Source organism: Acipenser ruthenus, chromosome 29, assembly GCF_902713425.1.
Source record: "Acipenser ruthenus chromosome 29, fAciRut3.2 maternal haplotype, whole genome shotgun sequence".
Lineage (NCBI taxonomy): Eukaryota > Metazoa > Chordata > Actinopteri > Acipenseriformes > Acipenseridae > Acipenser > Acipenser ruthenus.
The window spans coordinates 18,629,348-18,655,553 of NC_081217.1; the positions used below are offsets into that span (position 1 = coordinate 18,629,348).

A 26,206-nucleotide genomic window follows, 5' to 3' on the forward strand; every position below is an offset into this window, starting at 1 on the left:
ATCAATTTTTAAATGAAAGCAAGTGTTTTTACCAACAACATTTTATGTCCCAAATACTGTATAAAGTTGCCATTTAATGACATTGCCTGCTTGTATTCCCTGCACGTATCTGCCTTTTCAATCCTATTGGAATCTCCCAATCAGTCTGTTCCATTTGTAGCGCAATCCTTGAAAACCAGAGGGAAGCCCCCCCCCCCCACCTCACAGACTGTGCGCTGCCAATACCATTGTGGGCACACTTAACCCAGACATGACACTCACACTGTGCCCAGAGACACCCCTGCCACTCTGTTGCGCGCTCTCTCTCTCTCTCTCTCTCTCTCTCTCTCTCTCTCTCTCTCTCTCTCTGGTTCCTCTGATTTCTCTGATGAGGGGTTTGGTATGTCAGAAGCTGGTATTTCAACTGCCATAAGTGGACGACAAACGTGGAATTATCCCACCCTCTAAATAACCATATTCAGCTTGAACGCAGAGACCACAGATCTCTTAATTCAAATCTTCCTAGGCCTTTCTCTCTACAATTGTAGTACCATGCTTGCTTGTGGGTGGCAGATTCCTTTGATGGCAAGCACTGATTCTGCCGTGGGGGGTGTTTTTTTTTTTTTTTTTTGGTGGTGGGGGGGTGGGCAGTGGGATAGAGGTGAGGGGGGGTGAGAGTTGTACATGCTTCAGTTTAGTTTCAGTTTAGACACTACAGTACAGCAAACCTCTTTTGGTAATTGAAAAAAGCAGCTTCCTTTTCATGTATTATTGAGGTTTTAATTTAAAAAAAAAAAGAAAAAAATGAAAGGACTCATTTGAGACACGCTAATTAGGTTCCTTATTTTTTTTTCCTTTCAGACACTTAATAGAGAGACCTGATAAAACTGTTACAGTTTGTTCATGCAGTTCGCCCTTTTAAATTTGCTGAAAGGGTTTAACTTGGCTGTCTCTTTCTGAGACTACTTTCCCAAGTGCAGTAAATGGCTTGTATTTTGCAGATACAGTACACTGGCTCCACATAGCTTGACCTCTTTTTGTTTAGAGCAGTATAAAGCAGGAGAAGTTATGGACCGTTGCTGTCGTGCATCACAGGGAATATTGGGGTCGGTCCATTTGACTTCATTCTAATGGGGACTTATTTTCTTGCCGGTTACTAAAGTGATTTTAACTTTTTTTTAACTTTTTTTAAATGTATCGATTTGAAACCGGGAAATATCTGATTAGACACACAAGAGGATTTTCTGCTGACCTTTGTTAGAGATGTCAGTCCTGGGACAATGGCGTTCTGTTGTCTGGAAGGTGGTTCAATCAGATTGCCATGCAAATGTGGGAATCGCACTGCTATCAAGCCCTGAAATCAGAAGTCATTGCAGAACTCTCTGCTTCAGTTGTGGGATAGGATTCCTCTCTTTGCTTGCAGTCGTCTCGACTCCAGTAAATCAGGCATTACATTTGTACAGTAGATGCATCAAACAGGAAACAATAAAGTATGACTTGTCAGTATGGAGTGTCTTAAATATCCTGTACTTTTGAAATGTAATAATCGCACGTGAAGAGCACAAACATTTCTGCAAGTGATATACTGTTCTCTGCAATCTTTTTTTTTAAAAGTGTACTTTCTAAAACCGCTTGGTTTGCACTTTGTTTGGGGGGTAGAAATGTGGAAGAGAAACAAGAAAAGAAATTGGCGGTAGCAGTTGCAGAGTTTAGCTTCAAGCAGCGAAGTGTGAAACAGTATTTTTTTTTATTTGAAACATGAGTGAAATGTGTAATGAAGGCTGGTCGATAATAGGCTTTTATATTTCCCCGGTAAAGTAATCTCTGTTGTGTTCCAGTGGAAATTTGTTGTCATTTTTATTCTGGCGCAGTGGGGCGTTGGATGGAAGGGGGGGAGGGTTTTCCACTTGAACTTGCACTTCCCAGGCCACTCTCTCGGCGCGAGGTTTTCATTTGTCTGGACGCTGTCAAGAAGGAGTCCCTTGGCAGTGCACTGGACAAGGCTCAGTACTCTCTGAAAATAACCAAGTGACAGCACAAAGCCGCTTTGCATTACAGCAGGCAGTATTTTATTACTGCACTGGAGCTTCCATTACCTTTCTGTAAAGTAAAAGAACACAGAAGCTTAAGAGTCGCCACTGGAGCCTCCTGGAGTTTTGTGGGTGCTGCTTCTGTTGTGACGAATTTCCCCAAAGTATTTTAGGATCAAGGGGTTAACGCAGGGGATGGGAGCAGGTACCGTCAGGTACCATATTCATTTATTTGATAAAATCAGAACACAAGCTGTATTTATGTAATTTGATACATTACATTTAAACTTTTGTGGTTAACAGTAAGTTATCATAACAATACAGCTAAAGAGGACATTACAATAACAGGTAGGTGCCAGTTAAAAATACTCCAAAGAATGACAAAGTAGCCTGTCCTCCAAATGAGGACAATGACACTTAATGGGTCAATTGTCTTAAACAGCGATGGACTTGGTGTTATCCATATTACAAACACACATGGATATTGGGCACCTTTTGAAGACTCTCAAATGCATTTACAGTGGTGTACTGTAAGAAAACCAACAAACACGTTGTATAGTAATTCTACAAAATATGGTGCTTTCAATTCTGTGTTTTAACAACATTCTGTACAGTATGTTTCTTGTGGCATTCCCAACATGCTTTGCAGTTTTCAGTTTTTTTTTTTTTTTTTTTTTTAACCATACCTGAATTTCCAATTGTTTTCGGTCTGATTTTAATAATGTAACATATTAATCACACCAAGCTAAACATTGTGTCTGATTAAGGCAGTTTAAATGAAATGTGACATTGCAGTAAGGTACCCCCTTCCCCTTGGTGGGGAGGAGAAAAAAAAAAAATCAAACCACTGTTTTGGAAATCTTTAAAACGACTAATGGACTCTACAGGCTGCAAAGCGGCTGTGATGTAGTGTTGAGTGTTTTTTTAGTTCCACACCGGAGTGAGTAATAGTTTTCGACAAGGATAAACAGCTCTGTGGTGTTGTTCCCAACCCGTTGTAGTGAGGGGATGCATCCTGAGTGCTCCCTGTCATTTTTCCAATTATCTCTGTGGTTCTCCAGTGCACTCCAGCACAAGTGACAGATTCCAAAGTAGACCAAGCATTAGATAAACAGACCAGTTATATTTGTGTTAGGCATAATCTTGGTTTATCTAGGGATGTTCCTTTTAAATATGTTTTTAAAAAATGTGGGATTTTATTTTTACAATTAGAATTAAAAACAAACCTTTATTGCCCTTTTTTTAATATAAACGGTTTTGAAACATTTCCTTTAAAAAATTAAAGGGCATCTTTCCTGACTAATAAATACGAAATAAAATAAAAAATAAAACACTTTCAAGAACTCTACAAACGCAATTACTTCTTTAGAGAAATGGTTTGTGTGTCTGTTTAAAGTTTGTTACATTTTTGTTTAAGCTTGCGTGTGAGCGTGCACACACACAGAAGCACAGAGTGTGATAATTACCCTGTAATATGGAAAGGGAGAGAACTCCAGAGAATGACGATGTATTAATCATCCATTTATTTAAATACCATAATATAGTGCATTGCTCATTACTGAGACTCTGACCTTCTCAAGTGAAAGGACCTCTTAGTGCTTCAGTATTCTCTACATGATTACGTTTAGTATCAAAGACATTTATTGTGCTAAAAGATATTATCTACATTCTCTACCATGTACGTCGTACTTTAAAAGACCCACATTGTTTATGCTGAAACCTGATATGCAGTAGAACAAATACAATAAAATACAAATCAGCCAGAAATAAATCTAAACAAAACCGTATAAAGCAGCAGTACAGTTGAATTATCAGTTACTTTAGTGGATGTTGAGTTTCAATTGGGATTTAACTGGTGTATACACAGCAATAAGTTTGTGCCTAGTAATGTAACAAGTATATCTGCTATAGTGCTATGCTAAATTTAAACAAGCAATACACATTTTATTACAATCTGCAAAACAATTAAGATCATAAAGCAAGGGTGTGCTGTTGGATGTAAAGGATTTCAATGTTTTTAATATCTGCAGAAGCCGACGCTTTATCCAACATGCCTTAAAGAAATGGCACCATACCAAAATGTCTGGAACATTATCTCACATGTGTCATTCTGCAATGCATAGGGCCAGGGATGCTGCACCCTGGTTTTAAATTTGAATGAATCGTGAAGATGAATGAGCGCTAAACAAGATTAAAACTCATTAAAATGCACAATGCTGGGTTTCCTATTCAGCCCAGTGGGACCGCGTGCACACCTCTCTCTTTTCTCTGTGTGTGTGTGTCTCTCTCTCTCTCTCTCGCACTCTCTCTCTCGCTCGCTCTCTCTCTTTCGCTCTCTCTCTCTCTTCTTTTCTTCCCTTTTGTTAATCAGTTAAACTTGCTCTTCAAACAGTTCTTCTAATTACTGCCCGTCTCTCCGCAAACGCCTGGCTGTGCCTCGGCAAACCTGTTTCCCTTCGCGCTCTTCCTTTTTCCTCCATGTTGCAGTTGACCTCTGTCAATTAAAGAGCCTTTGTTCACGGTCCTGGACGCTGCTGCAGCATCTTAATGATGCCGGGAAGTTCCAGAGGTGCCACAGCCTCCCCTCATTACAATCCAATTTGAGATGCTTATGGAGACGCCTTGCTTGGTGCTTTTTTTTCCCTTTTGTAAAAGCTGCGCCAGACAGGGAGATGGTGTACGAGTTTCAACTGTAGATAAACTGAAACTTCTTTCTTTCTTTTTCCCCTGAGTTCGGTCAAGTGCAGTTCATACAAACCTATCAGAGTGACAATCTAGCGTCTCTTGCGGTCGGCTTGTTTTGATGTTTTTTTTTTATTTTATTTTTTTATTTATTTATTATTTTTACCTCAAACAATTATTTGAGGAAATGATTTCATTTATGTATTTATTTTCATTGGATGTTTGGCAGTGTAATGCACTTCCTCCTATTCTCACAGCTTGTTGTCCTCCTAAATCATTTTATTTTATTGTTCTCGGTCACAACTTGCTAACACAGAAACCTACACCATGATAAGGGGAATGAAAACAACTTTGTGCTAAAGCTAATAATAGTCACGGCAATGTCTTTTTTGCAGCAGAAATATATCAACAGCAGCTGCAAGTCAATATTAGCCAGACCTTTTATCTGTATTAACAATACAAAATAACCACCAATATGTTTGAATCAGGCATGAGTAAAAGTGATATGGACAAATACCTGTGTGTCTTGTTTCTTTGTCTTTAAATGAGGCCTCTTACCCAAAACATTCATCTTTGGCTACCTGGAACAAGTTAATTTGCCTTGCCTTTTGCTGGGTGCCAGGCACCACTTGACATAAACACTGTGTCAACACAAGGCCTGAGGCCTACTGCCTGCTCTGGGGATATCTGCTCCAAGCTCTGTGTCTGCCTGTACCTTGTCTCTGAGACCTTGCCTGGCCTCTTCAGACTAACCGCTAATGGTTTGTGTGTGTATCCCCAAACAGGAGTGAGCCGACACATTCAAAGAGGAGCTTTTTTAAGATGATTCGCATCAGTGGCTGCTGTAAATCCTAGTTATGAATCTTAATACAACACACATGGCTCTGCTGGCGTTTGAAACTCAAGGCCTTTTATAATGACTTTTTGTCCCTCCTGAGTAGCTACAGTAGGTTTGCGTGGAGAAGGCAGGAACACGATCTCACACTTCTGCTCGCTAAAGCAGTTCCCTCTTCAGCTGCAATACATAACGGGGACCTCGAAAAGCAACATCTTTCGAATTAACAGCGGTGACAAAAATTTAAATGCACTTAATGTATTCCTGACTTCAAATTGTTAGCTTTTTTAGCCTCCTTTTATTACCCATTCAATTCACATCTTAATGAAAAAAAAAAAAAAAATCATGCATGCTCAGAGACAAAGCGGAATGAATTGTGAAATGCTTTTGTTAGCAGCCGTCAAGCTGCTAATGGTAGTGCTTTTGTTTTCGTGTGCCGTGCTCAAACCCTAGTGTCGAATTGCATGCTCCTCGCAGGGTATGTAATCGCCTGCCTTTGTGATATTAGATTATAGGGGCAATTAATGCCGTCAAACCTTAACAACTCAGTATTCAGAGGGCTCGTCATTCGAGCAGCGTTGCAATGGAAGGTGTTATAACTCCGGTAATTATTATGCCTCCAACTTGAAAATGTCAATGAACGTGTGTATAAAATAAAATGTATGGGTTGTCACGGGGAGAATGGGATGCACAAGAGCAATTAATTACAGGTTTTCATTTCTATGCTTCGACTGACAAGCGACGGCGTAGGCAAATTAGCATGACGCCAGCCCTTTCAAGTGCTGCGTTTTGTTCCCGTTGCTGCCTGAATTTCACAGTTTCTGTGCGCACGCGTGTGTGTTTTCACCCCCCCCCCCCCCCCCCCCCCACCTCCCTATTCAGGAGTGGACGATGGCTCTGGTCTGTTGAGATGTTCAACAAAGCATGTGGAAAACCTGTATTTATGCGTTTCATTGTGCTTTCGTTTTTGAGATGCGTTGCTGTAGATTGCGACCAAATAGTTCTTGCATAATCAATAGATGTGATATTATAGTTAATTTTTGTTTGAATAAAATACAACATTAGGACTATAGTAAATGTATTGCGCAGGTCCAAAAAAAAATCTCTAATGTTTATCACAGTCATATTTTTAACTGTATCTCCTAAGATTCCCAGTCGGTTAAATTGCAGTTTTTTCATTGACTGACCTTCACTTGCCATTCGTGGGGAGCATTCGCTGGGTTTTAAAAGGCAACAACAGTAAAAAAAAAAAAAAAAAAAAAAAGTAATTGGACGACAGATGATTATATTTGAGAATGCAAGGTGATTTATAATTCATAAATGAGTTACCTTGAAGAGCCAATTACAAAGCGACCCAAGCTTCAGAAAAAATGTTTTATACTCTGGGCATTACCAGGAAAAAAAACATTTATGAATTGTTATAAATGATTTACTTTTAATATGCTGCATGCATTCAAACTTGAATTATTCTAATAATATTATTATTATTATTATTATTATTATTATTATTATTATTATTATTAATAATAATAAAACATATCTAGCTGTTATCCACTGCAGACTAAATCTCATTTGAGACCCAAAACTGGATTTGAACCCGGGCCTACTGAGATATATAAGCTGTTAATCGAACCCGCTTCACTTCATCCATTGGGGTGTATTGCTGTTATATTCAAATGTTACACAGCGTAGCGGGACTCAAGCGGCTCTGGTGTGAAGGGTAATGAGCCCGAAGGATGATTCCCCTTTAAACAAGAGGTGTTCGCATTCATGGCAAATCTTGTTTACAAAGTAAAATCATTTTTTTACAAATTTAATTTGTAACTGACGGCTCGCTCTCCCTCAGGCTTTACATAGATAGGCTTTTCAAAATATGAGCAGTCATGCGTTCAGAAAAAACAAATGAATGCAAATATCTGGTATGAACACGCTGTGGCTCTGTACGGGTGAAAAGTCACGTTTTTGTTTTCAACTGGAGTCTTCATCACTTCCTGTGGTGGCTGTACCCTCTTTTAGAGAAAAGATAAAGAATATATTTCAAGTGGGAATGTTATTTAATGTCGCAGAGTGTTTGCCTGTACGTGTCATCTTGAGGCAGGAGTGCATCATCTATAGTTTTATACACTTAGAGAATCAAGCTACAATACATTTAACACAGTAACCAGTTTGTCTTGGCGTTAAAAATAGTGTAGGTTGCACTTCCTTTGTGCTTATTTGTGTGGACATTTCTAGAAAACCTGCCGGTCCAAATATATTGCAGGTTACATATTCCAGAGTACTGTATTGACTGGCTTGTAGTTTGGGTGTCTGATGCAGTCTCTCCCTCTCCCTCTCCCTCTCCCTCCTGCTCGTGTTCAGGTCCCAGTGTCTGTGGCCATGATGACGCCCCAGATGATCACCCCTCAACAGATGCAGCAAATCCTGTCTCCTCCGCAGCTCCAGGCTTTGGTTCAGCAACAGCAGGCGCTGATGTTACAACAGGTAACAAGCTTCAAACAAATCATCAAAACGTTTGGCATTGAATTTAGAATGTTTTTCTTTCTATATCCACCACTATAGTATAGTTATGGATGATACTTAAAAGAAACTAGCATAAGACATTGAAATCAAATGTTTCTGTAATACATTCATCTGTGTAATGCAGCGTAATGTAACAACACTGATTAATGCATTAGCAGAAACACTATTGCCTAATAAATTAGACCAGCTCTCCTGCTTTAACTCTTTTCACAGGACTGTGTGTTCTGCACAGAAGTTTCACGAAACTGATTACAAAATAATGCACCCTTTGTGCTTGTATTGACTCTAAAGCAGTTCCTGTTTTGCTTAAGCAAACATAAACAGATTGATACCTATACTGTACTGTGCATAATGCAAACAGGAATTTACAGAGGACTTTGTGCAGCAGATCTATGCAAGAGACTTTACTGATTGACTTTAATTGCACCTGGTACTGTACATTTAATTACATTTTATCATTTGGATTGGAGTTGCCTCCGCACTCAAATACTGTAGTCCTTTCAAGACGCTCACATTGGTTTCTGTGTACACACTTCACAGACCTAAGCATTGTGTCCCAGAACTGTTATAGCCGCCAATTTACAATCTCTTTTCACATTGTTAGCTGGCCTCACAAAGCTGGCAAATTACCTTGAAGACAAAAGGATGGGTAAATGGATTAAGAGACCAGGAGAGCTGGAGAAATGAGATCTTTACGTATTGCTACGGCCGTGCAGGTCCGTTTAGGGCCACGCTGCTGTACCTGTGGTGCACTCAGTACTATATACTAAAGGGGGGTGGTTTGAATTTGATGGGGGTTTTTTCTGACGCAATGTTTTCACTGGCCTGTGCAAATCCTGGTCCCACCCTGTTTGTCAACATATGTGTTTTTTTTGTTTGTTTTTTGCATTTGCTAATGACAGCTTCTGGTGCTGCACCTCAAAAAAAGCAAAAAGTCAAGTGCTCGTCTTTGCTAGACTTGTCGGTAAAAGCATTCGTTATCTTGGTGTTTTATGACTTTAGGGCAAGAGGAGTGGTCTGCTCGACTTGATTGAACAAACACCAGATCTGTAGCAAGTCTGTCAGATATGTTACATAGCGCCGCGCACACAAACAACGCCCTCCAACCTTTTAACCCAGTGTACCTAGAGGAATTAGGTCATGTTTTTTCTGAAAGCTGGGCGTGTAAGTTTAAGATGTTGCAAAAAAAAAAAAAAAAAAAAAAAGTTCTAGCACAACGTGTGAAATATCTTTTCTTTTTAATAAAACAAAAGGCTGAAGGTGTAAGAAATCTGATAATATATCCATGATTTTATTTTTGATATATATATAATTGAAGCCAAAATACCCTAGCTTTCACTAGAAGTGTATATAAATGAAGACATACGTACAGATTTAGATAGTCTTGAGTTTAATTGTTTCATGGATGATCTCCACAGTTTTTTTTCCTTCCTCAAAGGAAAACCAAGGTCACAATAATGGGAATCTAAGGTGAATGCATTTCAGTCTGTGCTGCTAATGTTAAGGGGCACTGAATCAGATCATTAAAAAAAAAAAAAACGTATTATCCCCTTAATTATTCCACCAACTATTAAATTCCATATTCGCATGAATTAAGAGGCTAATGATTGGGTGAGCACTAGCAGATCTGTTTACTGGTGCACGTCTACAGGGGTAGCCCATTGGGCTGCTAGATTGGACGATGCAGTACCTAGGACAGAGCTTCTGTTTCCAACCAGAGCCATTGAAAGAATGCTGATCCTGCCTGAGACTTGTCCTTATTGGGGGTCATTGCATGTAGCTTTCCATTTCACAAGATGCTAAACGTGTGATTGTCCTGCCTACTCCCAGACTCAGTTGCGTCTGTGGGAACGAAAGTAGCTTTAGAATCGGACCAAAAAAATCTAAATAATAAATACAATTTCCTGGGATTTCACCCTGACAGTTGTCTGAGGTGCTGTATTGAGCTGTACTGTACCACCCTTCGTGGTGGTATTTTGTTGCACGGTCGAGCTATCTGCTGAAATGCCCTGACCTGTTCTATAAAGGATACAGAGTCTTTGTTCTGCCTGAAGTCAAAAGCTTTTAAATGTGTTTTAGCGATCACTTCTTCCAGGTGTGGTGAGCTAAATACTTTTTCCCTGATATCACACACACACACACGCACTCCGAGCAATATTTACCTGTACACTAAGAGACGGAATTTCTTCTTCAGTGCCACGCTGAATGAATAACCACTGGGTAAATAAACACTGTGCTTGTTATTAACCAAGCCTCTGGGTAAACAGACACTTGTTTTCTCAGGAACAGCAGTGTCTGGACAGGTTCCCTTTAAAGGGGTAACAACAAGCTTATTGTTCTGCCAATCCATATTTCTTCTTCTTTTCTAGTCTTCTCAATGTTTTATTTTTACTTTTGCAGGTGAAGCTGCTTTGTTTTCTGACACAATTCCATAAGTTCACTTCCTGTGTTAGTCAACTTTTGGTGTTAGCTGGATTTAAGTTCTCTGCAACAATAAAATGCACAGAAATGGGGCAAAAGTAATATATAGAAAATACAGTGATTCTTATTTTAGCACAGAAAAATATAAGGATGCAAACACAAGGGAACAGGTTTGAGCAATACAAAAAAAGAACTACTTCACGGGAATGGGAGCAGCCATTAGCTGACTTTAATAGCACCAGTGTATGAATAGATATGGAATAAATCAGACAACCAAAATGGGAAGTTCAAGTCCTCAAGGATGAGGGAAGCAGTGACTTTACTGTCAATGAGAGACAGGTAAAGGGATTGTAAACCCGCCTTGCCTCGTTGAACTTTAATCCAAAGCTGAGCAAGCCGGCGGTCCCGCTGTGACTCCCTCGTGATTGCTTATCTTGCTCGCTGTCCTCCCAGGACGTGGTATTTCAGCGTCCAGCATCATTCCAGCAGCAATCCATAAATAAAACCGCCAGTCAGGCATGGCTGCAGCAATACCTTCAGAAACCTGCAGAATTCAGCAGGTCACAACGGCTTCCAGCCAGGTGTTTAAGCTAGAGCATGAAAGCGCAGAATATAATTTTTATTGGGAGCATCTCCCCCAAGGTACAGTCTAGTTGAGTCATGTTTGGTGTCATTGTGTGAAGCACCTTTTTCTTTTAAAAACAAATAAATACATAAATAAATAAATACAAAAATATATATATATATATATATGATTAACAACTTAAAGCAAAAAACTAAACATTTTTTCCTGACAAAAGCCCATCAGGTGTGTGTGTGTGTGTGTGTGTGTGTGTGTGTGTGTGTGCGTGTGTATGTGTGTGTGTGTGTGTGTGTGTATACATACATACATACATACATACATACATACATACATACACCCTTAACCTAGAAATGGCGAGCTTGATTTGATGGTGCCGAACCTAAAACCCTGTAATGCACAGTAATTAATCCTGGGCATTTCTTTTTGAATTCCAGCTGCAAGAATACTACAAGAAGCAACAGGAGCAGCTGCATCTCCAGCTCCTTACACACCAGCAGCAGCAGCAGCAGCAGCAGCAGCAGCAACAAACAGGCAAACAGGCCAAAGAGGTGAGAATCTGTCACGCTCTGAGGGTCCTCAAGACCCAAGGGGGGGGGGATGGGGGGGGGGGGGGGGGTGCTGCTAGTGCTTCCAGATACCTGCTCAGAGGAATCACTCCAGTGGTCTCCCTGCAGTCAAATCATGTGATCTGCAACACCTGCAGTCACGCTCCAGGTTTGTGTTTGTGTGTCAAAGAACCTGAATTAACATAAAGAGTGTAAGGGAGGGCGTAATTCCCACAATCAAGTCTCTCACCCAAACTCCTGGACAGTCGGCAGAACTATCAGGGACTGTGGAATAAGCAGTGGCAGAGGCAGAATATTTGTTTCTAAACACACACTAAATCAGCACAGGTGTTTTTTTTTTATTTTTTATTGATGCCTATTTAGTATTTCCAATTCACAAGTCTCCTAAGTGTTGAGCCCTCTTGAAAACCGTATTCCTGTCTGTGTGGGTGATTCATGGCTGTACTTTAATTATCAATTAAAATGCAACGTCGGGCTGTTTATTTAGATCGCAACAAGTCGGATTTGCCGAACAGGATGGCAAAAAAGCACCACATTGTGATATTTAGTGCACTTAGAACCTGTTTTAATATTTAGTTGTTGTTTTTTTTGTAGCAGGCCCCTCCCATGGACAAAGGAAACAAACACCCACAACTAAAAAAAATTACATTTATGTTTTAAAGATCCAAAAATGAAAGCCTTGTTTGACGAAAGAAGATTTTGAACAAAAGGATTTATGTTGACAGAAATGCATACCTCCCAAGTTTCAGAATGCTTCAAGTATCTTTAAAACTATTTGGAATAAGAAGTTGTTTTGCTAGCAGTCTCATTTTGTTTTATGACTTTCAGGTCAGACAGCATACTTTAACGTGGGGAACAAATGTGTATCGTGACAAGTGAACTTGAGGGAGGGGTGAAATAACCTATAAATTGTTCAACGTTATTTGCATACAGTAGTTCAAAAGGGGCAGAGAAAAAAAACCTGCCATCCACACCTAAACAAACAAAATTTAAGTTGCAAAATTGAAATACCTGTGCCGCAATTTTAAAATCTAAATATAGAAATTGTACTTACAATTCACAAGCCAGTATTTCCTACCTTGTGATATTAAAATTATATATATATATATATATATATATATATATATATACATACAGTGCCTTGCAAAAGTATTCAGACCCCTGACCAATTCTCTCATATTACTGAATTACAAATGGTACATTGAAATTTCGTTCTGTTTGATATTTTATTTTAAAACACTGAAACTCAAAATCAATTATTATAAGGTGACATTGGTTTTATGTTGGGAAATATTTTTAAGAAAAATAAAAAACTGAAATATCTTGCTTGCATAAGTATTCAACCCCCACACATTAATATTTGGTAGATCCACCTTTCGCTGCAATAACAGCTTTAAGTCTTTTGGGGTAAGTATGTACCAGCTTTGCACAGTGTCGGAGTGATTTTGGCCCATTCTTCTTGGCAGATTTGCTCCAGGTTGTTCAGGTTGGTTGGATGATGCTTGTGGACCGCAATTTTCAAATAGTGCCACAGATTCTCAATGGGATTGAGATCAGGACTTTGACTGGGCCACTGTAGGACATTCACCTTTTTGTTCTTGAGCCACTCCAATGTTGCTTTGACCTTGTGCTTGGGATCATTGTCCTGCTAAAAGGTGAATTTCCTCCCAAGCTTCAGTTTTTTAGCAGACTGAAGCAGGTTCTCTTGCAGTATTTCCCTCCATCCATTCTTCCTTCAATTTTAACAAGATGCCCAGTCCCTGCTGATGAGAAGCATCCCCACAGCATGATGCTGCCACCCCCATACTTCACTGTAGGGATGGTGTGTCTTGAGGCATGGGCAGTATTAGGTTTGCGCCACACATAGCGCTTTGAGTTTTGGCCAAAAAGCTCTGTCTTGGTCTCATCTGACCACAAAACCTTTTCCCACATCGCAGCTGGGTCACTCTCATGCTTTCTGGCAAACTCCAGACGTGCTTTCAGATGGTACTTTTTGAGTAATGGCTTCTTTCTTGCCACCCTCCCATACAGGCCAGTGTTATGCAGAGCTCTTGATATGGTTGACTGGTGCACCATTACTCCACTCCCAGCCACTGAACTCTGTAGCTCCTTCAAAGTGATTGTTGGCCTCTCTGTGGCTTCTCTCACAAGTCTTCTTCCTGTTTGAAAGCTGAGTTTTGAGGGACGACCTTTTCTTGGCAGTGCCTGGGTGGTGTGATGCAGCTTCCACTTCCTGATTATTGATCCAACTGTGCTCACTGGGATATCCAAACACTTGGATATTATTTTGTACCCTTTCCCTAAACCTTTGTATTACTTTATCTCTTTATCTCTTCTTAACTTCTGTAGAATGCTGTTTGGTCTTCATTTTCCTTCAGATTCACAGCCTGACCAATGATCCTTCAACAGTGGGGTTTTTATCCAGAAAATGTGACAGCAACTTTAATGGTTCACAGGTGGAGGCCAATGGTAAGGTAATTGTGTCCTCGTTAGGGCAATTTCTTTCATCGGTGTAAACTGGGAGCTTCCACAGCACAGGGGTTGAATACTTCAAGATATTTCGTTTTTTTTATTTTTCTTAAAAATATTTTCCAACATAAAACCAATGTCACCTTACAATAATTGATTTTGAGTTTCAGTGCTTTAAAATAAAATATCAAACAGAATGAAATTTATATGTACCATTTGTAATTCAGTAATATGAGAGAATTGGTCAGGGGTCTGAATACTTTTGCAAGGCACTGTGTGTGTGTGAATATATATATATATATATATATATATATATATATATATATATATATATATATATATATATATATATATATATATACACAGCTGTCTGCTTTATACTAGTGGGACAATGCTGAATTTGGAAGGCCTACGAGGATCATACGTATAAATATGCCTGCAAAAAAAAAAAAAAACATGGAAAGTTTCTGCCTTATCCAGAGGAGCTGCAGTTTGGCAATGCGTATTTGTTTCCGCGGTGAATGAAGAGCTTGAAAGGTATTCATCTCATAGTGAGTGCCGGGCATCTATGAGAGATCTCGTTCTTGTCAAAGCAGCAGACCCACCGACATGTTGTGAGTCAGTCTGGTTTTTGTGGTTGAAGAGAATCTTGTAAGGGGGGGAAAAAGTTCTTAAGAGTAGAATAGGCTAAACGACTACAGATAAACTGTTGCTATTGAGGTTGATACATCAGTTCTAGTTCGTTTTGACCTAGACAGGTTTTAGCAGTCTAATGCGGCGTACGGTCTCAGCAAACTCTTATGTCCTTATAACCCTGACATTTTCATGGAGAAAAAAAAACACACATTGCTAACCTTACCTCTTGGCCCCTGGAGTTTAAGACATTTTCTCTTAAATATTTGTGCAGGTGAAGAGCACGATTTTAAAGAGCAAGGAATCAAGAACAATTAATAGAAGAGGGTATTGCTGTAGTAGTGGAATATATCAGCAGTCCCTAGTGGAAACACCATGCACAGACTGCTAAAATCTTTCGGTAAAGTGGTCTGTGGTTTTAATTGATGATCTCACAGTCTAGAGATAGAAAGCCGTACTGCATATAATGAATGTCTGTCTGGACTTTTTGGTTTGTTAAAATGTTTTACCAATGAAGTCGAACTTTCAGATGAGTTTTTAACAGCGTTACAATAAGTTATTCATGCAAATAAGGGTTGAAATTGGACATATTTTTTAAAAAATGTTGTCTTTTTTATCACCTATTTTATGGAAAGCGGAAGATTGCCTATTTAGTTTTATATACCAAAAAAAAGGTAGGAGTGCCTAAGATTTTTTTTTTTCTCATGAAAAAAAAAAAAAAAACAGGCCCAATAATATGGAACTGCATTGAAATCCACTTGACTTCAATGTAACACGTGACACTCATTGCATCAATTAAACAATCATTATTAATAACATAATAAACAAACTGAACAGATAATACAAAACGGCAGACCACATCAGCTAAAGGCTGGGTGCACGGTTTCCAGAGTTTGCAAATTAAACTCCAGCATGACTTCTTAAAGCACCCAGAATGGAGTGTGAGGCTACGCTATGTTCCAGCACTTCTGTAGACTTTCCTAAGCCCTGGGGGGGAAAGGCTCTGACAGTGGTTGGCTAAATGAAAGCTGTTCAAGCAGAGCATGTGCTGTGATTCCTGAGCGTGTAAAATGTTCAGCGGTCGCTTGCTGCTGTAAGAGGCTGGTTCAAGCCTGGGTTTCAAATGCTAGCTACCTCCTGCTCAGGGAACCCTGAGAAAGGTACATGTTAAGAAAGGTACATACTTAGCAATGTGTCCATTAGATACAAGGGGGTTCCTGTATTAATATAGTGACACAACTGGCCCACATTGTTTAGAATGCTTGTGTTTCTGGCTACACTAACAGCACAGGTTTCTGTGCTTTTAGGATCGAGCAAATAACCAAAACATGTTCAAGCAAGTGGTGGTGTTCGTTTTTTCTGTAATGATAAATCATTCGTTTTTGTTCGGTTCTTTAGGAAACTATTGGAGAAGTGTTTTCTTAAGTTATAATAAATGAAATTAAATGGAGGGCCCTTTTGTTAGTCTGTTAGTCAGCAAAATAAGAATGAAATAAAAAAAAACCCCGGCCGCATGCATTGGTAATGCGCAGTTTTGCGCTTTTTCCGAATTGATGTTTAAAATGCCGGCTTGATGCTTCAACTCTCGAGTCACCCAGGAGTCAGATTAATGAAGTGCCGCTGTCAGTCCGCAGTGGCATGCTGAAACTCTGTTTGATGTGCTCATAAATCAACCTGACAGGCCTGTTACTTCGCTAGCTTTAGCCACTCAACTGCATCTAATGTAAACAGAACGCAGACACAATGTGTTAAAGAACTTGAACCGTGTCACAGGGGAGAGTGTGTGAGAGAGAGTGCCTCGGATACTGCAGTGCATTCTCTAAAAGAAGTGCCGCTCCTTCTATCCAAAATCACCCTGCCACAATGCCCCCTCCCTCCCAAATGCTGTATTAAATCTGCTTTCTCCACTAAGCGCATTTCCAAGAGATTCATTTTAACAATAGTCACTACTGTATAAACTTTAAAACAATTTATATCATCGTTATTCTAATATTACATTTCTTGTTTAATATCCAATTTATGTGTCTTTGGCGTGATTATCTGTTGCTGCTTCGGCTTAGCTGATTTCTAAATATTCCAGAATAAAAACATCTGAAAAGACTCCTCACTTTTTAGTGCACAGTGCAACACTTGTGTGCTCCTTAACCTCACCTCACTTTTAATGTGGTTTAAGATGTCCTAGGTATTCAATATGCCTTCCCTAGACGCTAAAAAGTCACAGTTTTTAATCTTATCCTGATTAGCATGCTGTTGTATTTCACTGTTAATGGGGGTGCTGTGAGCACGATGAGGAGGATTATTCGTAAAGGAGATGACGATAATGATATTGTTTAGCCCTGTTTGGTAGAAAGCTTGTTTCCCACCAGACCTGTACAACAGATTAATGTAAGAGATGCACTTTCTCCGAGACAAACGGGATGTACTGACAGACGGACGCTGCTCTGCGTAGCTGGGCTGTCTCATAGGAAGTGACCTCTAACCTCTCCTCTCAGACTCCGTGTCTTTGAAGAGGCTGCTGATGAGATTGAGAAGCCAAAATCTTTTCTCTCTTTTGTTGTGTGTGTTTTTTTTTTTCTTTCTTATCTCTTGAAGATAAGGCCCATATTTTGTTGGGGAACATCAAAGAAAAATCCCGGGAAGCCTCTTTTTTAAGTGAAAGTAAACCCAGGAAAAGGAGCATTTATCAAACTAACATTTTTTGGATGTTATCACCAAATTATTATTATTATTATTATTTATTTCTTAGCAGACGCCCTTATCCAGGGCGACTTACAATTGTTACAAGATATCACATTATTTTTACATACAATTACATTATTTTTTAACACATTTATTTTTTACATACAATTGCCCATTTATACAGTTGGGTTTTTACTGGAGCAATCTAGGTAAAGTACCTTGCTCAAGGGTACAGCAACAGTGTCCCCAACCGGGGATTTAACCCACGACCCTACGGTCAAGAGCCCAGAGCCCTAACCACTACTCCACACTGCTGCCCTAATGCCATGTAAAACCAGTACCAGTCACCTCCTGTGTAGATTCCCATGTTGGTTACCTCTGAAGGAGGATTGATGAGATACTGTGCTGTTGGTTTGTTTTTTCAGTGTCTCTGGTCTTACGCCGTAAATGGGTAGCTGGCTCCCGTTCTCATGCAAAACCGCAAGTCTCAAAACTTGTCATACGTTTGTAATCAGAAGAGCATCATTTGTAAATAACAATTAGACAAAAAAGTGTAACAGGTGACACTTGTGTAATGTCCGGTTGCAGGTTGGACTGCAGATGGATTTGGTTACTTCCCAGTTTGATACTGGAACGTGATGAGATTTAGTTTTAGGCTGGTTTCATGGTGCAGATGGAAATGTGAGAGAACATTTACACAAAACCGTGCTTTTGCAATGTCGCAAATCTCTACTTATAATCGGTACCTTTTTATTTAACAGTTTTATAGTTCTGAAACTTCCATGTGGACCATTTATTTTTATTTTACAATGATGGATGTAATGAATGGATAAAAACACTGGCATGGATTTCATAAACTATAGAGCAACAGAGGGGGGCTGGGGGTCTCTCAACTGCCTGCAGATCTGTACTGGTGTTATAATAATGCATCAAACAATGTAATCAGCGGTCCCGGAACGCTGTTTATACACAGCCAGCAGGAGTCGAGTAAATTCATTATGTGACTGTGTTTATTGGCTTAGGGATCCACTTCTGAAATCAAAAGATTACAGTAGTAGCGACATGCTACCTTGTGTATAGTGTGATCTCGGATATACTCAATACAGTATATACGGTTCCTTGGATATTGACTAATAAGAACCGAAGACAAAATAAATCTATACGTTAAACTGTGATCAAAGTCTGAAGTGCACTGAGGTTGCGATTGGGTGGCAACACTAGAAGGTTAGCTGGAGTTAAGCTTTCTGAATAAGAGTGTACGCTAGTTTGCGGCCCCTGTGATTTTGTTCAAATATAATAAATACAAGCAGGCAGTGCCACAAGGTGCAAACAAACACAATAGGTACTGGAGGAAATAAAGGTCAGTTGTGACAAAGACGGACTAACATTTAGTGTTGAAATCGAGATAAAGAGCTCATTGAGCAAGACTGAGGCTGGGTAAAGGTCAGAGCAAGCTTATGTCAATGTAAACTGTGTGTAAACCATGTGTATGTTACTGCATTGTATTCCACCCTTTTAAATAAGTCTGAGTATGAATATATGTTGAATATTTAATAATAGTAATACTAATAGTAATAATTCTGGTGCATCAATAGGTTTAAGTGCCACAGTTATAAGATGGATTCAGTCACGATAGACAGCACGACAGATGAGGCTCAGTTGGCAGGTGCTTGTTGATATTGCAATGTCTCAAAAGGAAGACTGAGGCTTTCCTGAAGGAATTCAAGGCTGTGCTGTGTGCAGAGTATCTCTTGAGTGTTTGCCAGTATCACAGTGTTGTGTCTCTTTCTGTCCACAGCAGCAGCTGGGGAATAAACAGCTAGCGTTCCAGCAGCAGCTGATCCAGATGCAGCAGCTGCAGCAACAGCACCTCCTGAACCTGCAGAGGCAAGGCCTGGTGAGCCTGCAGCCCAGCCAGGGCGCCGTGCCTATGCAGAGCCTGCAGCAAGGTAACCCCAGGGTCCAAGCGACGACGATGCCTTCTTTCATTCACCGTGGCTGAGAAGTGTGCCTTCGGTGAAAGGAAAGATATGTCATTTGGTGCAAGCAAGAGGGAGCGCAAAATGAGAACAAACTCCTAACCCTCACTAAAACGGTTGAGAAGGGTTTCACAAATTGATTTAATCAAAAAAACAAACAAAAAAAAAAACAGTCCTTAACTAAACATTCCTTAAAACTGTCCCTAAAGTTTGCTGAATGGGACCTGTTTTTAGATCCCAAATTGGAGTGCTTTTCACAGCACCAACATGAGAAAACAATTGTCACTGTGTTTTTTTTCTACCATTGGTATCGCACCTTTACTGCAGCATAGTTTTTTTAGCTGCATGCAGTTTAGAAAAGAGTGTCTATACAGGGTATCTTGAGAATTTAAACCCGCTGCTGAAGGCTGTAAAAACCCAACTTTAATAAACTCTACTGCAATGATACCACCGCAGGCACAGTTGTAAGTCTTGGTCCCCTCTGTTTGCACTTTATCAAGTCTTTTCACCATTCAGGGACTGTGTTTCACTACCAGGTTCCCTGATTGGCCAGGGCTCTTGGTGTGAGAACATTAGCTTTTACTTGTTCAAGTGATAACACTGCCCCAAAACCAACAGTCCGCTGTGATCCTAATCTGTTGGGATCTACTTGTTTCCCCTCTTGAGAAAACCACAGCCATGTTCATTCAGCCACATGTGAAGCTTGTTAACTTAATCGGGTCGTAAAAAGATAAAAGGGACTGTTGATTGTTGGTTTTGTGGAAGGCAGTCATTTGGATAATAGGTCAAATATGCAGTGAAATTCTCCGAGACAGGGGTGAAAGGATGGGAATAAACAGGTCTGAAAATACAGACATGCTTTCAAAATGTGCTTTTTTGGCATTTCCTTGCATCCATTTGTTTTTGCTTTGTCTTATCACATAATTTCTTAGCAATAAAGAATTAATAAAGTTTTATAGTAAACATATTGCTTTTGAAGGTGTCTGTAAATCTGTATTGGCAATTAGACACAAGGGTAGCTGTGAAGGGAAATCTTAAGAGCTTGAGAAGGGAGGGCACATTTTTCTTGATACTGTATATTGACTGTATGGCAATTTTTGAATTGAGTTCTCCTTGTTAATTTCCCTATCTGACTTACTGAAGGGCATTGAATTATTAATTGGTCACTGTGCAAGATTGACATTGGTTTTAATATACCGTGATGATGACAAAAGAGAATAACTTAAAAAATGGACAGCTGTTGAAACAATGCAGTTTTCTTCCCTCTTCTTATTATGTTGCAAGGTTTCGGGGAAAGCAAATATGGAAAGATAATGTAACCCGGAGAGTAGAGTCACATATTTAGGAATGTAGTTTTGTAAGCCAGCTGTAAACTTTTATTTTGGCTTTGGCATCCTTGCTGTGATTATGTCATAGTTTCAGAGGTCTGAAGAACAATAAACTTGGGTCTCTTACAATCCTGAGTAAATCCTGGGATAAGGACCAACAGAATTTCCCAGCAGTCTCTATAAAAAGTGTTCCATTATGACAAACCAGCCAACCAGTAAATTTTTCTGTCTAGTCATACTTTCTGGGCCTTGCTTCATTCCAATGGTGGGGTGGGGTGGGGTGAACAATTCGGATTCATTCGTTACCTTTTAATACACAATCCGTACTGGTCAGCGTCAAACTGTGCTTGTTTATCTGTAAAAATATGCAGAGTAAGTCGAAGGGTTTATGGCACATTGCGTTTGATCTTGTTTGCAAAATATTCAGTGGACCTCCGTTCAAAATGAAAAGGCCGATATCGCTGGTGAAAGGCCTCGTGCCAGTAGATAAAATGCAATCCTGCACTCGAAAGATATTTAAGAATCTCTCTCTTCCTCACCCGCGCCGACAAGTGCTGTAAACTGAGAAATTGTGGGTAACAAACTCGGGAGCTTACTGTCCAGCAATAGCCCCCCACCTGAGGCCTAAGTTTTCCTTGAATTAAACAGCAGGTAGAATGAATTCTGGAGCATGCTCAGTAATAGCACTTCCTTAATTCCTTTTTTCTGTATTATTCTCAGAGGGTTTGAATACAGGGGAACGGGACACACAGACATTGATTCTTCCCATAGGGACCCTTTTATTAGGGTTTTTTTTTTTTAACACAAGAATGTAAAGAGGCGCTCCAGACATTAATACTTGGGTTGCTATTTGGGATTGCTGTCAGTCTGGAAAGACAGAATCAGTGATACTACAATCCGTGATTTTGCCTCCGCATAGGCAGATAGCAGGACTGGGGGATTTCCATCAGTAGTTCACAGAATGATTAGGAAAAGGTCTGGATTACACAAGAAGTTTGGGGAAACGCTGCTTTTGTTTTGTATTTTTTTAAATCCATTAACCACCCACCCACCCATTCAGCGATTGTATCCCACGAGTTAAGTGAGAAGGACCTCAAGCATTTTAATTTGAGATACCATACCAATGTTAACTTACTTGCATGGTTTATTATCTCATGATTTTTTGATGCCAACTGGCACTTGTTCAAGCAATCGGGAGATAAGATTGATTTCCTCTAACAGATGTTAATCAGATATCTGATACCTCCATTAAAGAGTTATAGTAAACAACATGTCTCACTTTCTTTTTCTTTCAATCCTATTCTTTCTTTGAGTACTGTGCCGTTGCCACTAAAAAGGTTTTTACAGTTATGTTTTGTCAAGCTGTAGACCAAACAAAGCATAATGATAATACGGATCATTTAGTGACCGCTGATCTTGTACCTACTTTCCCGCAGTGTACACAGCTAACCATGTCTGTCATGTGCAAGTGTGTGCACGTATATATGTAATTTAATTATAAAGTGTGAGATTGCAACAAGGTCAGGAATGTGACTGCATGTTCATTTTGCATGCAGGGTATTTCAATGAGGGTGTTTTTCCCTAGTGTTTCTCTCTTGACCACCTCTTGCTCTGCTTGTTTTTTGCAGCCATGTGCCCTGCAGACCTCCAGCAGCTCTGGAAAGATGTAGCCGGCATGCAGAACCAAGACGACAACATGAAGCACGAAGGTCTAGACCTGACAACCAACAGTTCCAACTCTACCTCTTACTCGGCTGCCAAGGCCTCACCTCAAATAACCCATCACTCTTTGCCAAATGGACAGAACTCTGTTCACACTCCAAAGAGAGAGAGGTAATGATGGCTAATATATTATTATTATTATTATTATTATTATTATTATTATTATTAATAACTACAATTTCTTATACAATCAAATCTGTTTAAAAAAAAAAAAAAAAAAAAAAAGGTTTGTTCTTGCCACTCTTAATAAGACTTATGTTTCAGAACCGGAATGTATCATCTATCTTAGATGAAAGAAATTACACACTGATGTCTTTTTAAACTGTGTGTGTGTGTGTGTGTGTGTGGAGATTTCACCAGAGCTCTTGAACTTGCCTTTACATTTTTTTGGGGTCAAATCAAATTAAACATGAACAGATAATAACCTTAATTTAGTAAGGGGGGAGAGACAGGAGGAGAGTATGCAATTGTGTTAACAACAGCCAAGGAGAGTGTGATGAGCGCATTTATTGGATTAAGTGTTTGGGAGCTTATTTCAGTCTTTAAAACAAGTTGCAGTGAAGCCTAGGGAGGGAGCAGAGTTGTTCTGTTAGTAAGGGCTGCCAGGCTGTTTGGAACTTGAGATCTGCATAAGATCCACTGAGCGCTTATCGGTGGGGGCAAATCGCAGATCTTACACCCAGCATGCACCTGCTTTTTCTGCATGTATAGTCTCTTTCCTAGCAATAAACAAAGGGGCCTGTGTTTATTATTCTAGCTGTTTTATCAAAGCTGAGACTGTGCATGTAGGCCTGCATTCCCCTGTATCAGTAATTGCAATGCATTGTAAAGGGGGGGGGTGCGGGGTGCTGCCAGAGGCTGCTGTGAAGTCGGGAAGAGTCAGGATCATTAACCGCAATGTAGTCATGGATTCTTTCCATTTCCAAGAGCAAGAGTCTTTGACTGGATCTCCTCCTTCATGAAGGCTGAACCTGCAGACGAGTACCGAACGCCACACTTGAAAAGCGGTTACCAACAAAACACTCAGTGAGTAAATAATAACAATAATAATAATAATATCATTCGATTCAAAATGTTGCACCTCATTTATTTTGGCTGTGTATTTATTTATTTTACAAATAAATACTGTATAAAAAAGGGGAGGAATACACGTGGCACGATACGAACGGTTCTTAAAGCAAACGGCTGTTGGCGGTTCAACATGTGCCAAGTCAAGAAGATGTTTTGGAGCCTGGATTTGAACTTCGCTCAAGGTTTTGGGTTGTCCTTGTTTGTGTGGATTGTCTGCGGCTAGCCATCATTTGAAGCGCTTGGGGAGAAAAATACTTGCTCCTCACCAGAAGTACGTTCTTGAAGTTGATGCCTACCGCTGTGATGAAGCTGACATACGTTTTGACTTTCGATGTGCAGAAATAAATCACATTGGAGAAGGAGGGTTAACTTTTGGGAATGTTCCTTGCTGTGGGTCTGGATGTCAGGAATTTAGGCATCAATATGTGTCTGATGTTCAGGATAGGAAGATCCAAGTCCCACCTTTGCCTTTTTTTATTATTATTTGATGTAGCTCCTTATGTTTAGTGTTAAGAACTAACAGAATGAACACGCTTGTTGAAGTGTCCAGTAGGTTATTTAATTCAATGATGAGACAACGCTCCTACCTGGGTGAGGGTTTGCTGGGCTGCAGTCAAAGTAAACTCCACAAAATGGAAAGAGTAAAACAACTTTTTTTTCTTTTCTTTAATTGCTCTTGGAACAAAGTGGACAAAGGTGTCATTTCCTAACAAAATAAATAAAAAGAAACTTGGTGATTTTTGACTTGAATCCATGTTGCCAGACGACAACAAAAGCTTGGGACACACTGTACTCGCTTCTGAATGAACGGAGAGTCACATGAATCCTCTCCTGTCAGTTCTACCTTTCCAAAGCCAATTTTTACTTGTCCTTTTGTGCAAACATAGGAGAGTTCACTTTCCAAAGAAGGACACAAAGTGTCGCTACTCCACAAGAAAAGCCTGGGTTAATGATGTTCTCATTTTATATACAGTTGAAAACCCCATTTCTGCTTCCCCAACAGTAACTACAGGTTTCTCTATTTAAGCCTAATTATTGATCCTCTGAAATCGTTTGATATCATCTTTACTAATATGATGTTATCATAAATATTCTGTAACCTACAGTAGCCCTTCAGTATCACTAGATGTTTGCACAGTGCTGTATCTTGCAACCAAACACTCCTCTGATTGCACATGTTGGAAATAAAGGTTTGTGCTGGACATTTACAATGTATAGTGGAATATGATGTCAACAAGACGGTGATTCAAGCTAGTATTGCTAGGTAATGTAATTCATGTTTGACTATTGCTTCCTTATTAAGTTAAACCTTGTAAATTAAAACATCAGCTAAACACAACTGCCTTTAAGCTTGAAGTAGCACCTACAGTCATTCAGTGCACAATGCTACTCTGTTTCCTGAGGTATTTGGACTCTTAGTTAGCCTTATTAACCCACATTGCCTATTCCGATTTACCAATCCTATCGAGTACACACTGTAGGAAATCATCTGGACTCCATAGCAGTTACTTGATTCACTGAAGCTCAGCTGTGTCAAATGAACAGTAAAACAAGGAATGGATCAAGCAACTGCTAAGCAGTGGGGGAGTGTTTGTATGCTTTGCCACCCCGGTGCCTCCAGCAAGTACGCTTGTTAACGCTGGGTTTCCCATCTCTCCTAGCTCTGCCCATGAGGAGCACACAGGCTCTCACCCTCTCTACGGACATGGGGAGTGCAAGTGGCCAGGCTGTGAAGCTCTGTGTGAGGACATGGGACAGTTTATAAAGTAAGTTACCACCTCCTCCTCCTCCTCCTCCTCCTCCTCCTCCTCCTAGTAGCGTGGGATTAAGAGGAAAGTCTGACAAATTAATAATAAGGTGTTCAACTCTACAATTACTCAGCCGGGACTGACTTTGAAGTATGCTCTTTAATAATAACAGGCTAAGACTCCCAATCCATAGTTGTTAAAGTCTTGAGCTTAATTACAGATTTCAAAGGTGCTGCAGGCATAGGACTGGATTTTGCATTGGAGGTGTTACCCTGTTAATATTGTCTTTCTTGCTGGTGACTTGTGTTCGCTTTATACTCACATGTTGCAGCTCAGCTCCCCTGCACAGTGTCCATGTAAATGTATTTAAGAGATATATGAAACCGGCATTCAAAAGTAGAAAGAAAGAAAAAAAAAAAAAAAAAAAACCTACTTACTGGTGTGTGATTTTTAGTCTGCAGTTTTAAATGGGTTCCCCACTGTTGTAAACTGCATTAAATAACACTAATGCACTCCTGTTAAAGACCCTGGCTGTACTGTATATCTCTGTTCTGGAAGGGAAGAAGCTGCATGCCAAGTACCTGATGCTTTTGTTGCAGGTGTCTGGTATTAATTCTACATGTCTGTCAATGACTGATTAGCTCTTCAGTCTGACAACCCTTTTTTTCCGTCTCGCAGCGCAGTAGCAAAGGGTCAAGCAAATTGTTTTCACGCTTCATCAGTGGTTTACTTAATTAGCTCATTTACAATTAGATCTCTTTGTTTCTGGGATGCTAGCAAAGACATCAAAAGGAGCGCCACTATTTATATTTTTTGTCTGTTTGCCAGTTTGAGTCTTTAGGGACTTTGGGGGGTGGATGGGAGGACGGAGCTAGCTCACAGTGATAAAGGAGAAAAAAAAACCAGATCTGAGAACACAAGAGATGTAAACACACCATTGTCTTTTTGTGTTAAAATAATT

The 26,206-nt window shown here is 39.8% G+C and overlaps 1 protein-coding gene across 4 annotated transcripts in view; it reads left to right on the forward strand.

The window, feature by feature from the left end:
• Window positions 1–26,206, forward strand: part of LOC117429199 (forkhead box protein P4-like) — a 99,386-nt gene that overhangs the window by 54,494 nt on the left and 18,686 nt on the right. For all 4 annotated transcript variants that reach the window (XM_059003524.1, XM_059003521.1, XM_059003525.1 and 1 more), the window contains 6 exons: window positions 7,885–8,007; window positions 11,485–11,598; window positions 19,196–19,346; window positions 22,333–22,537; window positions 23,354–23,452; window positions 25,159–25,263. In XM_059003524.1, the coding sequence (XP_058859507.1) occupies window positions 7,885–8,007; window positions 11,485–11,598; window positions 19,196–19,346; window positions 22,333–22,537; window positions 23,354–23,452; window positions 25,159–25,263 (797 nt within the window). The remainder of the gene's footprint in view (window positions 1–7,884; window positions 8,008–11,484; window positions 11,599–19,195; window positions 19,347–22,332; window positions 22,538–23,353; window positions 23,453–25,158; window positions 25,264–26,206) is intronic.